At 33.5% G+C, this 16,558-nt stretch overlaps 1 protein-coding gene across 1 annotated transcript in view; it reads left to right on the top strand.

Moving 5' to 3' along the window:
• The window catches only part of Gp210 (nucleoporin 210), a 133,523-nt gene that overhangs the window by 108,543 nt on the left and 8,422 nt on the right, over nt 1-16,558 (top strand). The window contains exons 40-41 of the mRNA XM_076490239.1: nt 8,619-8,768; nt 14,202-14,452. Coding sequence (XP_076346354.1) covers nt 8,619-8,768; nt 14,202-14,452 — 401 coding nt within the window. The remainder of the gene's footprint in view (nt 1-8,618; nt 8,769-14,201; nt 14,453-16,558) is intronic.

Raw genomic sequence — 16,558 nt, 5'->3', positions numbered from 1 at the left:
TAGTGATCCATACTGACAGTTCAACAGTGGTGACTTTTATCAATCATCACAATGACAGCTAGTTGAGATCCCTTTGTTTTCATACATTGGATTTCTTATATTGAGCCCATGTGCAACACCTTTTTTTTTTCAATTGCTTTCAACCTCATAGTGAATTGTCTTTTCTGCCCAACTAGATTTATCCAACAAGGTGATCCCTTTATTTCTTAATGGCTTTGCAATCTGTGTGGTTTCCTTCACATCTAAGCATTTTCCTCCACCATAAATCACCAGTTATCTCTTTTTTATTTCCCCTCATCCTCAGGCTTTGGCTATAGATGCCTTTAGCCAAGATTGGTCACACAAACTTCTGTATGCTTATCTTTCTATCCAGTTACTTGATTTGGGAGTTCCCTTATTCGTGCTACTCCTTGCCAGCTCTTTCTGATCACTACCTACTGGTTGTCCCGACTGTGGTTTCCTCATTTACTCCAACTTCAATTATTCAATCCTATACCATTTACCTTATTAACTGACCTCCTTGATCAACCCCAGTCATCAGTTCTGCATCCCAAAATTCACATCTTTCAATCACACCTAGCTTTTGTCCAGTTTCTCCTATCGTGTAGCTCTTCAATTGGCTCAGTTTATCTCTTCTTCCTCCATGGAAGTGTTTCAGCAAAAGTGGAAGGTCTTTTGTACATGGGTCCAGCCTAATGGTTTCCTGCTGCTTGTCTTATTGTTGCTGATGTCTCTGAATTTCTCATGACTTTTTGCCCAGGAGTCTTTAGTCTTCTTAATTTCAGGTTATCGAGCTGCTTTATCCTTAAGTTCTTTGTTTCACCTGACTATTAAGATATATTTCCTTCTCCCTTTGGCCTGTAGGCATTAGTGATCTGATTTTTTGCCTTTAACATTTCACTCGCATTTTACCACCATATCTATCTATCTTTATCTGCACCACTCCTTCCTTCTATTTCTCATCTCTGACCTCATCCCAATCCAGATAGACCTGTGTGTGCCCTTTAGTGCTATTGCCTGTGTGCTTTCCTTCATTGGTTCTCATTCTTGTCTCTTTAACTATTGACAACTCTCTTCACCCAGGGATCTCTCCCCCTTTTAGCTTCACCAGTTGGATTTTTCATTTGATCCAGTTGGCATATTTTTTCTTGTTCCCTTCCCACTTTACTTTTTTCTGTGTTACTTCTCATTAAATTCTTCATCTCACCTTTTCCCCTTTTAGTGCAAATTCCTGTACGTGGTGAGGGGACCTCTCAGGGAAGGTTCTGTTCTTTCAGTTTACCTCCTCTGGGATCTAGACATCTACCCACGTGTTTAATGTGCATGGCAACCCATGGAGGAGAGGAGAGGATCCCGGTGGTTGAGGGTTCCAACCCTAACACACAACTTTGGCTTTGAATTCCCATAGATGGGTGGCCTTGGGGTGGCCCCTCTTGGATTATTTAGCTGGTCCACTTGGGCTAAGGTCAACCGAGCACCAGTGTTGGATGTTCTCAACAAATGTTGTAGACATTGTATCTGATGCTGGTGTTTGGGTATAGTGCTCACAAAACCCTGGCATTGCTGCAGTGTCCTTGTTTGACATTTTAGTGTGTCCCTTTATAGGGCTCCATGGTGGGTGGGGTCAGTGGGCACTGAAATTTCTAAACCTGGGAAGGATCCCGAGATTCCTTCAAACTACCGTCTAATTGCTTTGACAAGCTCTTTCTCTAAGACCTAAGAGAGGATGGTTAATGATCATCTTGTTTGTTTCGTTGAATCAAACAACCTACTTTTGCCCACCCAGTGTGGGTTCCGATGACAGCACTCCGCCATGGACCATCTCAATTGACTTGAAACATCAGTCAGAGAAGCCTTGCTCAAACTATAACATCTTGTATCAATATTCTGTGACATTGAGAAGGCTTAAGATACAACATGGAGGTATGGCATTTTGTAAAACCTTCACATATGTGGTTTATGTGGCCATTTGCCCATTTTTATTAAAAAAAATTTTTAATGGACAGGAGATTCCAAGTTTGTGTGGGTTCGACAATTTCACGTTCTTTTCTACAGGAACTTGGAGTCCCTCAGGGCTGTGTTTTGAGTGTCACACTTTTGAGTATAAAAATTAATGCCATCACTGAACAACTCCCTCTTACTGTTGCAAAAGGGCTCTATGTCAACGACTTTTGCATCTCATGTCAGTCGTTGAACATGAGGTATATTGAGCAACAGCTACAGATTGCCCTCAATCATTTGCTGATGTTGACAACAGCAAACAGCTTTAACTTCTCTCTCTTTAAAATCATCTGCATGCACTTTTACTGCCAATTGGATATTAATCCTGAACCTGAACTCCATGTCGGTGAAGTTGTGCTGCCTGTGGTTCTGAAGACAATGTTCTTGGGGCTTATCTTTGACTGTAAACTGACCTTTATACCACACGTCAAACAGCTACAGGTCAAATGTACAAGAGCATTGAACATCCTCCATAACCTCTCTTTCACCACCTGGGGAGTGGATCGACGTTCTATGCTAAAGATATATCGTGCTCTTATTTGTTCAAAACTCGACTATGGATCACTGGTCTATGGGTCTGCCAGGACTTTGGCCTTGAAGATGCTGGACCTCATTCATCATCAAGGACTTCAGTTCTGCACTGGGGCTTTATGCACTTCCCCAGTTCAGAACTCATACAAAGCATCCTGCCTGGGTTTGTGTTTTCCTTCCTTGGTGGGCCATACTTTTTCAGAACAGATGATTTGCCATTGCTCCTTTTAGCCTTCATATCCAGGTGCAGTTGGATGAATTTGGTATGTCCTTGGATAACATTGCTGTATCCACTGATCAGCCCATCCCACCATGACTTCTGACAGTCCCCAAATGTGACCTACCTTTAAGTCATCTGAGAAAAGCAGATACTCATGATTAGAAATACTGTCTGCTATTTGCTGAACATCTTTTGAACCATCCTTTCATTTCTATTTATGCAGATGGTTCAAAATCAGGTGACTGTGTGGGCTCTACCATGGTTTGTTGTGGTTCAGTAGTTGTGCACAGATCCCTTCTACAGCTTCTATGTTCACTATTGAACTGTATGCCATTTCTTTTGCCCTGGAACACATAGAAGCTAAGCAGTACTCAAACTGCACTATTTATACTGACTTGCGTAGTTCTCTACTGGCCCATTTCTCTTTAACATCTACTTCTATCCAATTTTTCTGGCTACCAGGCCACGTTGGTATTTGCAGGAACAAACTCGCTCATGCTGCAGCTAAATCTATTTGCTCTGACACTATCACCGCTGTGCCTGTTCCATACATGGACTATGGTCCTGTATTCAAGGCTCAGCTCCATGCCAGCTTGCAGTCAACTTGGAGTAAGCAATGCAAAAACAAGCTTTTCCAAATAAAACCGTATATTTACTTTGGCCATGTTGCTTCCGTAAGAATTGGAAAGAGGACGTTGTTCTAACTAGACTATGCATTAGTCACAGTTTTTTAACTCATCATTTTCTTTTATCTGGAACTGATGCACCAGTATGTAGTCTATGTAACACTCCAGTCATAGTAAGCCACATTCTATTTTTTTGCTGTTGTTATAACTCTCAACGATGGCACCATTTTAAACATGTTGTGTCCCAAGGTTTGTCCATTACATTAGACAGTTTTATTGGTGATGGTGACACTGTCCATCTTGGTGATGTTTTTAGTTTTTTAAAGGTCATAAATATTTTTATTGCCATTTAAGTTTTTTTTAAATTTATACATTAGACCTTTTTTAATGTGATTCCCTTTTAAGAATCAAAGTCCATCTTGTTCAATTTGAAATTAGAAAATTGCTGTAATGTTAAATAACTCGAAATCAGGACTTGCAAAAACTAACTTCAGGTGACTAATGCTACTGTTTGAACTACCCATTGGTCATGCTGGCAAGTTGTTATTAAAATTTTGCTACACATCTTTTGAAACTTTTATTACTTTACTTTTTTAAAAATAGTCATGACGTCAAATAACTCTGAACCATTGCTGGAAAGGCCATCTTCAGGTGACTAATGGTGGTTATTGAACTTACCTGTTAGTCTTCCTGGCAAGTTATGATAATTACAATTATGCTATATAAATTGTTTTACAACTTGTGTTACTGTAATTTTTTCTCTTAACGTTGTAGATTAGATGTAAACATTGGTTTTATGGTATTTATGTTTTTTAAACTGTTTTATTTTACCTTAATTTCCTTTTATGAATTTTACTAAATTTAATTTCAACTTTTTCTGAATTTTTAGCTCAGATAGTCTAGCTGCTTTGTGCTGTAAAACACTAAATCAACCAACCTCACTTTTTCCCCTCATCTTGTCTTTGTCTGTCTTTGTAGGAAGTCCTACAGTTGGGCATATGGACAACCCTAACATGTTCATTTCCTATTATTAACATCATATCGAGTTTTTGTCTTCCTGTGGTTGTGCTTCAAACTTTGGTACAGCTCTGACATTGAGTAAGTCTTTATTAGTACATTCTTTCAGGGATCCATTCTTCATACCTTCATTATGTGGATCCTTCTTTGTGATGAATGGTGCCTAACCAGGTATTTTTTAACTTTAAATCTGCACTGTATACCATGTTTCTTGCACTTTTCTTTACATGGATTTTTATGCTTATCTTTAAGATGAGGTATTTCAAAAGATCACTCGCAAATGAATGTCTTCATGATACTTACTTCATAAATTGGCCTGTCTCAGACCATTTTACCAATAGACTAAAGCAGAAGGGTAAGGCTTCCCATCTCTGCCATGTCTCACATGAATAAAGTGTACAGTCTGCTTTTCAAAATAGGTTTTATGATCACTGTCTCAGGTGTAGACATTCTGTTGAGCTCTCCAATGTAGTCTCAGCTCCCTGTTTTATTCTTATGGAGTATAGGAGTCTTTATTACTTACAACTTACAAGCAACTAGGGTGATCAATCCACAATGCTAGATCAGTTCCACGTAAAATGGCTGTAACCATTTAGTTCAGAGTAGAACAGTGGTATTCTTCTCTGGTAGATAATGTAATATCCTCCAATTTGCAGTTAAGCATATAGTGGAGTGAGGTGTCATAATGCAGTTCACCCTTTTAATTAGGAGCCCTCATTCTACCCTAGTATGAAAATTGTTTCCTTACAGGCTGATTTTGGATTTCAAGTGAGCCTATCAACATCAGTCCTCACACAGGTTTCAGCTTTCTGTCTTCCTCCTTGATTTCCTTCGTCTGTGTTGTGGGTCACAGGAAAAATGCGTAGAATTGTTCCAGTTCTCTTGGCTCATCCTCGTTCTCTCTTGTATGTGGATGGTCCTCAGCTGTTTTTCAGTCATAGGAGTTGATTACATATGAGAGACTTCCTTTTAATATCAGATGTCAAATTCTTTGCTCAGAGCTAATCCTGTGTAATAAGAAGGAAATTGATTCCTGGTTTGGGGGCTCAAGTTGAAGATTGTATTATCCTCATACCACCCTCGTGCAGATGCTGCTACCCTGTACTCTACGTCATGGGACACATTCTTGTTTACCCACTTTCCTTTTTGTTGGATTGAATTACTATATCTTTCTCCTGTAGGATCACTTTCCTACTGCATTCTCTTACACTTGGACATGCTCCTCTCCTTTTCTTTGATTTCTTACACATTCCACAAATGGGTGAAGAGTATGCCTGGATCAGAAGTGGTACAATTCCTCTCTTCAGGTCTGACTCTCTCATGTACAGAAATATCTGTCGGACACATTTTTATTTTTTGTGGAGGAGAGTTACGTCTGTTGTTCCCTCGCACAAGTCCCTTCTTATAATCAATACGGGATTGATGATTTGAATGAGAGACGTATTAGAATCATATGATTTCAAAACAGGATGCATAAGGCTAGTGACATGCATAATAAAAATGTGTATATATAGAGGGCAGCAGTGAACAATTAATTTTGTGAGTGGATGGAAGTACCTATTGGAAATACGTTTATAATATAGGAGAATTATAACTTTTGTCAATGTTTGCATGAATAGTTTCTACTGTATTGGAGGTGGGCAAACTCATTGCCAGTACTTATTTCGTGTTTGCCAGCATTAAAACATATTAACACTGTTTTTATCTTTAAGTTGATTGTTCTCTGTGCCTTCTTTGCTGACATACTTGTCGGCCATTTTACAGATGTGCTTGAAGTATTTGGTTGATTTGGAATTGTAATGCATACAGCATGACAAATTAAGTCATCACAGTATGAAAAATAGTGAACAACTTCTGCTTGCTTGAAAAACTCTTCGATGCCTTGTTCCACAAAGCAAAATAGTATTGGTACATTTTGAAATTTTAATAATATCATTACAAGGGAAAAAATTATAGTTATATCAAAATATATGCTATACTATGTTCACAACATTCTATTGAACAATGTAAATAGAGAACTTACTGTAATTAAATCCAATGTCAAATACATTTTATTATTTTGCTACTGGGAAAGAATTAAGATAAGTATTAGTACAATTGTTTAAACTCTGATAGCCTGTAACTACAAAAGTTTTGAACATTTAAAGAAATAATACTACCATATAATTTCATTATTTGATTAAAGTGAGAATAGAAGTGATAGTTACATTAAATTTTTTTTATAAAAGGAAACTTTTGTTCATAATAAAATTTCTACTTGTGTAAAACTTTGTTCTTTTGTATTCAACTTGAGGCATGATATTGAATAAAACAAAATTCACAATGTATCTAACTGATGAATGAATATTTGCTGTAAAGTTCTTTTCAATGTTATAAGTGAAGCTTCTACTTTGCCAGTTTTGATTTCATTCTTTTCAGTTGCACTTTCAGTCTTTTAGGCTACAATGTTTTTATTTTTTTCACCAAAGGTGTTTTTGATTAGATATAACTATTTCTCAATACTCACCAACAAACCACAACAAGTAAGAAAGTGACACTCGATAGCAATCAACATTAATTTCAGGATTGCAACCCTATTATTTAAAATGGAACAGACCAATACTTTACAGAGAGAGAGACAATGTTGTAGGTAGTTTAGTTTAAGATTTAACTGGCCATTAGCCAGAGATCTGGGTCAGAATCTATCAAGGACACTCAAAAATTTACTTTTTCTATGACAGAACAACCAGATTCTTTAAAATATATGGTTGTAGTTTTTCTTTTCTAAAACAGTGTTAATAACTTCCTTTATAGTAATGCTTTTAATCTATATTGACACCTACGCAATTGGTACGGTCATATCAAGCATCATTGTTTATGTTAATTTCTTAAGCTAATATCATATGATGCTAAATGGTCTTTAATTAAAATAGTTTTGTAAAACTTAGTAAATTTATGCTGAAAATTTGGCAATAAATAGTCAATATTAACTGTCAACCTATATGATTTATTTGAAAACTTAATCTAGAAATTGCTAATCTAGGTTGCTTAGCCTAAGAAATACTTGTATATCAGCATGTGCTTTCACCTTACAATTTTACTGCTCTAAACAAAAAAAATCAGTTTTCTTTAATCTGAATGACAAAATACTAAAATTAGTCCACTTTTACACTGAGGTGAAAGCTGTAGTAAAACATTTTATACTGATACCTCAATGTGACATCTTGTGTAGCTATACACAAAAGTTTTGGTCAAAATTGACTGAATTGTATTGAATAACTTTCACATGTGGCTTATGTTTAGACTAAATTTGATAACTAATTGTAGGTTATAAAGATCTATCAAATAACATGTCATCTTGTTAACAAAAAGGTGTTTTGGTCACACGAAACACTGTGTGCCTTGATATATCATTCTTTGTATGCTTATTATACAGGGAGTTCAAGAATTTTGTAAGTAATTTTGAAAAACATACTGGAAAACAGTTTAACAATTCTGAAGTATTGTAAAATATTTGTCAGGAGATTTAGTACAGACTGAACATTTTGCATGTAATTCATGGTGTACTTGTTGAACTCTGATGGTTGTATGCTGAACTTACATTATTTTTGCATGTGCAACAAGCTGTGTGTGTACATGTTAAATGGGTTTCCTGGTGTAATTTTTTTTTAAATGTTTCTATTTTAAATTGTTTACCATTCATAATAAAAGTGAAGATGTTTTGTTTTTACAAAAAAACAATTTGAAGTTGAGTATTTAGTATAATTAAATACTTAAAAAAATTACATGAAAAAATGTATAAAAAAGTCATGCAAATAATATTTGTGAAAGCATATGAAAAATATTTACAAAAAACAATTAAACTGTCCCACAATCCTTTGTCTGTTAATAACAATTTGTATATTTAGTAGACTAAATATTCCTCTTGAAAACTACAATAAATAAAGTTCATTTGATAGCCTCATGGCAAATGCAACCTAACTGTAATATCTAAAGAAGATTAAAAGCAAAATTTTAAGAAACATATGTTTGGGAAATGCCAGATACTTTATACTGATTCTTACTTTTATTGTTTACCCATGTATAGGTGAAAATGACTGCAGTCTTTACATCCAAAAGCACTTTTTCTGTTTAAATAACTTGAATGATGAAATATAAAACTGATCACTGCATGAGGTACTTTTACTAGTTATTATTGGATAAATTGTTGAAACTGAAGTTTTTCTTTTCTTTGGTGATATAAGGTGATAGTTGTGCAAGTGGAGATAACATTGTTCTACCATCTAAATTCAAACCACCTTTTGAATGTGAATTAATGTTGGTGGATAGCCAAAGTGCAGAGATTTTAGTAAGTGATATCTTCCTCACAAAAGCAGGCTTTGACTTTCATACAGGTATGTTCATCAACAGCTTTGGTATATCACGTCTTTTTGTTTAATAAGATAGTATTTGTATCATATAAATTGTTTATGGACTTCAATTCCTTGTATTATACATGATTAAAACTTACTAAATCTATAAATTCTTTGTTTAGATTTTAGTACCAATATTTGTTTGCTGCAATAGCTGTATGTTTTTATAATATTTGTATAGTAGCTTATAGTAATTTTATCACAAAATGGCCTTTTTGTGATGCATTTTACATCTCTTCTGATGATGCCAGGTAAACCTGGTGAAATATTATGAATAAAATAAACAAGAATTTTAGTAAGTACAACTAACTAAATCTTGTGTAAATTTTTAAAATAGATAGATATCAAACTATCTCATTCCTGGTCTGTCTTCATAGCATTGTTAAACATTTTTCATTAACTGCTGCATGCCAGTCTTTTACAATCTGTCAGTTTTTGGCCATATCAGAATTTGCTCATCACGTGGCTGCCCTTCACCAATCATACTGCAACATCTGTACTAGTGCAGCTAGCTCCTTCTACTGTTCTAGAACACTCCTTACTTTGTTCAATTGGCATTGTAGCATATAGATGTGTCTTTAACTGATTCTCCATGTGGCTGCCAATTTTGATTGTGCTTGATCAGGGTTTTTTTCCCCCCAGGACTCTTGATGACCAAATCATTGTGATGGATGCCTATCTTCACGTTTTTAGGATTTTACTTGTTTTAGGGAATTAATTGACAAGGGTTTCAGAAATATTTCATTTGGTAAGGTTAGATTAAGTGGCAAAAGAAATTAGAGATTTCACACACAAATGCACGTATGAATGCATGCAAATGCCTACTACTAAAGTGTTTAATACACATTACGTAGAACTCCACAATTCAGTTTTATAATATCAGTTCACAATTTCAATAGCATGTAGACATGAAGACCAAAAGTTGTGATGCAGCATAAGTATTTAAGCATGAAATAGGTGGTCCCAAAATCCACTAAAGGTGTAGAGAGAGTGTCATTTGCAAAATACCTTTTCGTTAACTGTTTCTGCATGGGTGAAGGTTAAAGTGCACATTTTATTTTATTTTACACTGAAAATTTAATTATACAACTGTATTATCAACATGTGCCAATAAACTTGGTGTTAAAATGTATTTTGTAATTCAAATTTTGATATTTTGTAACTTTTAATTTCAAAAATTAATATTTAAATAAATTATCAATCTTCTCATGTGAAACTTCTTTATTTTGAATTATCTGTTTTAGGTTTTAATTTTCTCCCTATGTGACTTTTTAGGTTTTACAAAAATTGTTCACTTACAGTACATGTATAATCACAACCAATGTAAATTTATAACCTCCAGTCTTTCTGCTTTATGAATAAGAGAGTCAAACTTATAACATGCTTTCTTATCACCTCCTGTTTTTCAAAAAATATCAGCTATTCTCTCTGAAATTTACTATTTGACTATTTTTGATAAATAGAAATAGAAGATTTTAATTTAGTTAACATTTTACAAGACTAGCTCATTTTAATGACATTTTGTGAATTACCTGGCTTCAGTTTCATTGTTTATTTTTACTGAGGTCACCACAATCTAAAGAAATTATTTTAACCTACTTATAGCCTAGGTAAAAAGCCTTTTAGATTATAGTAGGTTTAGGAAATTTCACTTTTTGTGTGCATTAATTTTTATCCTAACTTGCATATGTGAAGTAAATAAAATATTTTAAAATATTCTTTAAAATTACTTAAAAGGAAAAAAAAACAATTTTGAACAAGTATAAGAGCCCATGCATAAGTATAAAATTTCTCTTTTTGTGTTACATTTTTTTATATTTATTATTCTAGAAGTAACTAAAACAAAACATTAGAAACTTGTTAGGTTAAATAAGAAAGTTCAGATTTTTTTTTAATTGCTTGTGATAGCATGCTCAAATTCCAAAGCACAAGGCTGGATTGTAATATGACCATGCATGCTTGTAACTTTGATTTTTGCTTTACACAAAGCTATCGTAGATGGCTTTCAGACTCTGAAAAGTTCTGAGTGCAGCTGTAAAGCAGTAAATCTAAATGACCCTGAGGTTGGAGAAGTATTAGCTTTGACTGTGAGAATAAATAGTGTAATTGTCCATTAACAAACATGGTCAATCTAAAAAAGAAAAAGAAAAAAAATGGAACAATTTAATTTCTTTACTTATTTTTCAACCTTTCATTTTACCCTAAATTTCTGATTTCACAACAGGTAAAGAAAAAATACAGATAAAATATAAAGGGTTTATTGCACAAATGTTTGATACTAATTTAAAAAAATTATGCAAATGAAATATGAAAAAAATATTTTTATTCTTAATATGAAAAGCACTAGTCAAAGTTTCAGTCATTTTAACTCTGTAATTTTGCATAACAATCTTTAATATAAATACTTTATTCAAAATTTTGATTTTTCATGTACAACATGCATGTAATGTTTACTAAAAGCTTAACCAAATGTAAAAATACATGTAAATTTGAAAATATATTACACATTAATTTTTCAATACAGTCTTAGTCCAGTAGATCAACTTCATATACATAGGGTTTTGCTCAGGAAATTGTATTTATAACACAGGTATATTGATAAGGTCAGTAAATGTCTGAAGAAAACTTGTATGTTTTTGTCTTAACAACACTGATATTTAAAATGTGAAAAAAAAATATTCCTAGTTATTCCATAAAAGTTCTCAATAGTCACCCAAACTTTCTAGCCTAGTTTTGTTGGAATTAAACTAAAGTGAAAGTCATTTCAGAATTGAAATTACTTGTCATCAAAAATACATTACTTTGGCTGATGTAGACTGAAGTACTTCCAAATTACTTTTTTTAGCCAATTGTGCAATACATTTTTCTTCACTGTGAAGAGCATGATGGAAAAACTTCTGTCATTTTTTTATAAAATTGTATTTCATATTTCGTTTAAAGAAAATAACTTAATAAAGGACAAACTTTATGAGGCTAATTTTACCATGCCATTACAGCATGTAAATTTCAATACTGTAACAATGCTTCACTAATCCCTGTTGACAGTTGAACAAACTATAATGAAAATACTTATTCTTTAAAATTGTATCAAGGCCATGTAATGAGGGTTCTGTTTAAATGAATATATTGATCATATTTAGGGTCTGAAATAATTGCCATGGAACTCCATGCAGTATTTTAAAAAACAACTATATGGAGAAAAGCTAGCATATGATAGAAATCGTTTTCTTGATGAGAAAAAACCGACTTAAAAAAGTTATTGTCATTACACAGCCTGAAAAGCATAGAGGATTGTCAATAAAGCAAAGAATTTGCATAAAAGCTTTTGTGATGCAGGCTGACTTTCCAAAAAATTGCTTCAGACTTGAAATGCTACCCAAACACTGTAAAAGTACACCCTAGTTTGTGAGACTGTGACATGTGAATTTGAAAATAGTAAGGACAAGACAGAATACCTAAACTCAATAATACTGATGTTATGAAACTTTTTATTTAGCCTTCAGAACAGAAGAAAGTCTTCCACTTATCTCAAATGTGAGATAAACAATCATGTTATATACCAAATGACATAAATGTCTCCAGGTCTATAGCATCAAGAAGACTCAATGCCAGTGGAATATTAGATCATTTAACTGTTTAAAAAAAGCACCTTTACTTTGATCTTCATTCATTGTTAATGACTGAAATTTGCTAGAAAATGCAACAATTGGACTGTTGATTATTGTAAAACAGTGTTATGAATGGATGAGTCAAAGTTTCAGATATCTGGTTCAAAGTATAGGTTGTATGTGTTAGAAGACAGATGAAAGATACTTACCTTAATGTATAACACCTATCACGAAACACGGGGGGATGGCAATAGGAGATATTTGTAAAAGATGGAATGAGGGACCAGTGCAAGTACCATTGGGTATATCATAACAGATCAGTATCAGATGAATGACTCCAGCAGCTCCTTTCTTACCAATGTAATTTCCACATATGTTGGATGAGTGTTTGAGTTCATTTATATGATGCAATGGCCTCTCATAGATCACTGATCTCAACTCAGTTGACCAGTTCTGGGATTTGATAAAACAAAATCTTGATAAATCAAAAATTACTTCCAAAGAAACTTTATGGGAGTGTATTATAGACATTTGAAGTGAAATCCCAAGGGACACTGATTAAATATAATTCAGCAATACTTGAAATACTGTCTGCAGTTATTAAAGCAAAGGGGAACACACAAAATATTAACTGTTTGCTGAACTCAAGCACTTCCACTGAGTTTCTTTTATACTAGCTTGAAGATTAATAAAACTTTGTTTCACCTGTAATTCGCTTTCCATTGTTCATTGAAAGTAGCCTAATTTTTGACTTTGTCCTAATAATTTTGCACTGTACTGTAGAGAATAATAAAAAATAAAAACTTCATTAATTACATCAGCTACTATATTCTATGGATATGATATCTCAATCACTACATCCAGTTCAAAGTGCATGTTACAACTTTTATTTACATTCAAAATTTAAACTGCTTTATCATAATTGTATATGAATAAACTTGGCATCAATACATAGTTAATAAACCAAATGTTAATATCATACAAATTTCAAGTTCTTAACTTTATAAATGTATATTAAAAAAAAATCCCCAGTTTCTTCTAGAATTGTGGCATTTGATCTCTTGGTCTTCTTATCTGATTTATATACCATCACCCCCAAGAAACTGGAAAATTGGGCCTACTGTCATATTCTTTCTTTCACAAATTATTAACAGTTCTCTCTGACATTTAGTACTGTATTGTTTATAACCAACAGAAAGCCATATTTTAATCTATCAAATTATATATTACATTATAATTGTTTTATGTTTGGAGAATTGTGTATTTTATTTCTGTTTCAAGTATTTTCTCATTTTAATAACATTGAATTTTTAAGTTCATATCTTATACTTTGAAAACCAGATAAATTACTATAGTTATAGGGTGTTGCTTTCTTTGTACCTCAAGGTGACTGGTATAGGTATTAAAATTTTATTAAAATAAAGTAGAAAACATTTCAATCTTTTCTTGCTTCAAGTGGGTTTCTTGTCATTGTACATTGCTTTCTTTGTGCATGTTATTATTGTGTTTTTAGGTATATTAATTAATTATCTACAAATTATTTTGTATAGTAGTATCATTATTATAAAGAAGTAGTCTTAAATTTAAATTTCTGGTAAGTACCTGTTTCTTTGTTTTCATATATATTCTTTATTATTATAAAAGTACCTAAAAATGTAACATATTTGCACAGTACTGTATGTATTTCATTTCTTAATTCTAGTATCTAGATGAATAAGAGCCTTGTAAGCTTAATTAAAATTTAAGATTTTTTTTTTTCTGGTGCTCAAGTTTTTTTAATTTCAAGGGTAACGTATTTTTACTTTAGGTCAATATTTCTGTAGTGTTGAACCCATCAGTACAGTTTCACAACATCAAGTGAGTGTTTTGAAGTCTAAACTTCAAGTGAAAGTTCGTCTTCTAAATACTCAATATTCAACTCCAGAACAAATAACACATATAACCATGGATTTTGTACCGGGATTTCATACCTATATGGATGAACTAGTTTTGAGTAATATTCAACCAACAAAAACTATTGGTGTTACTGGAATAACTTCAGTCTTGGAATGTGTGGTGGTAAGGAGTGTATTAATACTACTATTGTACACATAATTATAGCACTTAACAAATTTCATAACATTCCTGAAAAGGAATAGTGTACCACAAGCAGTATTTTGAGTTGTGCTACTATTTTAGGATAGTTTTTCTTTTCTAAGTACTAAACATAACATTGATGTTATTGAATTCATATATGATTGAGTTAAGTAATTTCTTAATGTTTTATGTACTTTTTTTTTGTTATATATGTGAGTGCTATTACAACAAGTTTAAATTTGTCTATAGGAACGGAAATGCATTAAATGGTTTTAAATTCTTTATTGTTTAATAGTGCTAAACTAAATTGCCTGTTAGAAATCATTGTAATTGCTAATTCTTAAGTTGTTTATTTCCATTAAAGGTGCTGATTTTATTGCCCCTTTCTCTTTCTCTAGTTAAGTTTTATTCTTTGTCATAATTGAGTAATAGCCTGGCTACTAGCTATTTGTCGGCTTTTAAACTGGCCACTCATATTTAAGAAAAGTTATCTTGCAACAGTTCTAGATGTCTTACTTGTCTGTATACCATGTACTTTCAAAACTTACAACAAGATATATCACTTTATAAAATGGATAATATTATCTCTTAACCTGTGATACATGCAGTGTATTTTAAATATGTAGAGCAAACTTCCAATCCTTTACATATCAGGGGTAGAAATATTCTAAATTTTCAGCAGGACACCTCAAAATTGTCACCGGATATTATCGAAAACAAGAAATCAAGTAGAGACAATTATTATATACAACAGAATCATTTTATTTATGGCATTGAAACATTATTTCAAAGCAAGTGACAACAAGCCTTGTATCCATGAAAAATGACACATCAATCAAACTCGTAGATTTAGTCATCCAGCACTAAGACATCAGCTGATGTAGACTCAGTATCTCTAATGTCTCTACGTGCATGAGTTCCATGTGGACTCACAAATCATCTGTTTTTTCTACTGTCCTTCCACCAGGATTCTACAGACTTGCAGAGTAATTCTGTGCTTTCAAGATCACAGGTCTTATTCTTAGCTTGAGCAACTGTCTCTTTTGTGGCACTTTTTGAGCCTCTGGTCCTTGTCTGACCACTAATAGCAATCACATTTTCTCTATGTAACCACTTACCAGTTTGTTCACATGTTGTGAGCTCTTTAACAATTTTCTAGGATCTCTCAACATGATTCAGATTGCCCAACTTCTCTTTGCAAACAGTGAGTTTGTCAGAAACAATGTTCACAGCAGCAGAATTTTCTTGCATTTTGAGACTAAGAGATATCAAAACAGGTAGAACAGCCAAGAGTATGTCCATGTACAGGATGAATTTAAGGCTTGTCAAAGTACTGTATAATTCTGCAGCTTTCTGTTCATGTTACCCTTTGTTATGCAGCTTTACTTGATACAAATGCTCTGCTAAAGCTGGCCAGTTATGAGAAATTGACTCCAGAGCACACTGTCCAAGTATCTTACATAGACTATCTCTTGCTTAATGTTGGCAGTGTCTGTTGAGCTGTCAGTCATAATGCTAAAGAATAATGAGGTGGGCAGATGAGATCTGACATTAATTCTAATTGTTTCTGCAATATACTTCATAAAGATAACTGCTTATTTGTCATTGGCATAATGTTCTGTTAAGTTCATACCAAAGTTGTGTTCCTGCAGCAACAGAAGCTCTTGAAAATCGCTGAATGGTTTGGCATTCAAAGCCATATAAAGGGCAGTCCTGAACAGCACAAGCAAATGATCTTTCTCAGTCTGGTTAAGCTTGCTCAATTCTTTCATCATGGGAGATAAATCAGATGTTTTTTTTGCTGTCTTAGCTTGACAACTTAGACTGTGGGCATGACTGTTTTCATGCTCCTTAACAGCACTTGCTCTCAGGTTGGAAGATCCTGTTATGAAGGTGTTCTTCTGCCTTCCACTACTTTGGTCATATTCCTGACAAATTGAGCAAAACATCAGTCTGGTAGCATTATTATACTCCAGCCATGGTCAACCTCTATTCCATTCATCCTGGAAACAGCGAGTGGGCTTAGCACCAGTACTTGCAGTAACAGATTTTGCTTTAACACTTGGGCTTAGGTCAACAAGCTTGGGT

Source organism: Tachypleus tridentatus, chromosome 2, assembly GCF_004210375.1.
Source record: "Tachypleus tridentatus isolate NWPU-2018 chromosome 2, ASM421037v1, whole genome shotgun sequence".
In the NCBI taxonomy this organism is placed as follows: domain Eukaryota; kingdom Metazoa; phylum Arthropoda; class Merostomata; order Xiphosura; family Limulidae; genus Tachypleus; species Tachypleus tridentatus.
This window is presented reverse-complemented; position numbering and strand designations above follow the sequence as displayed.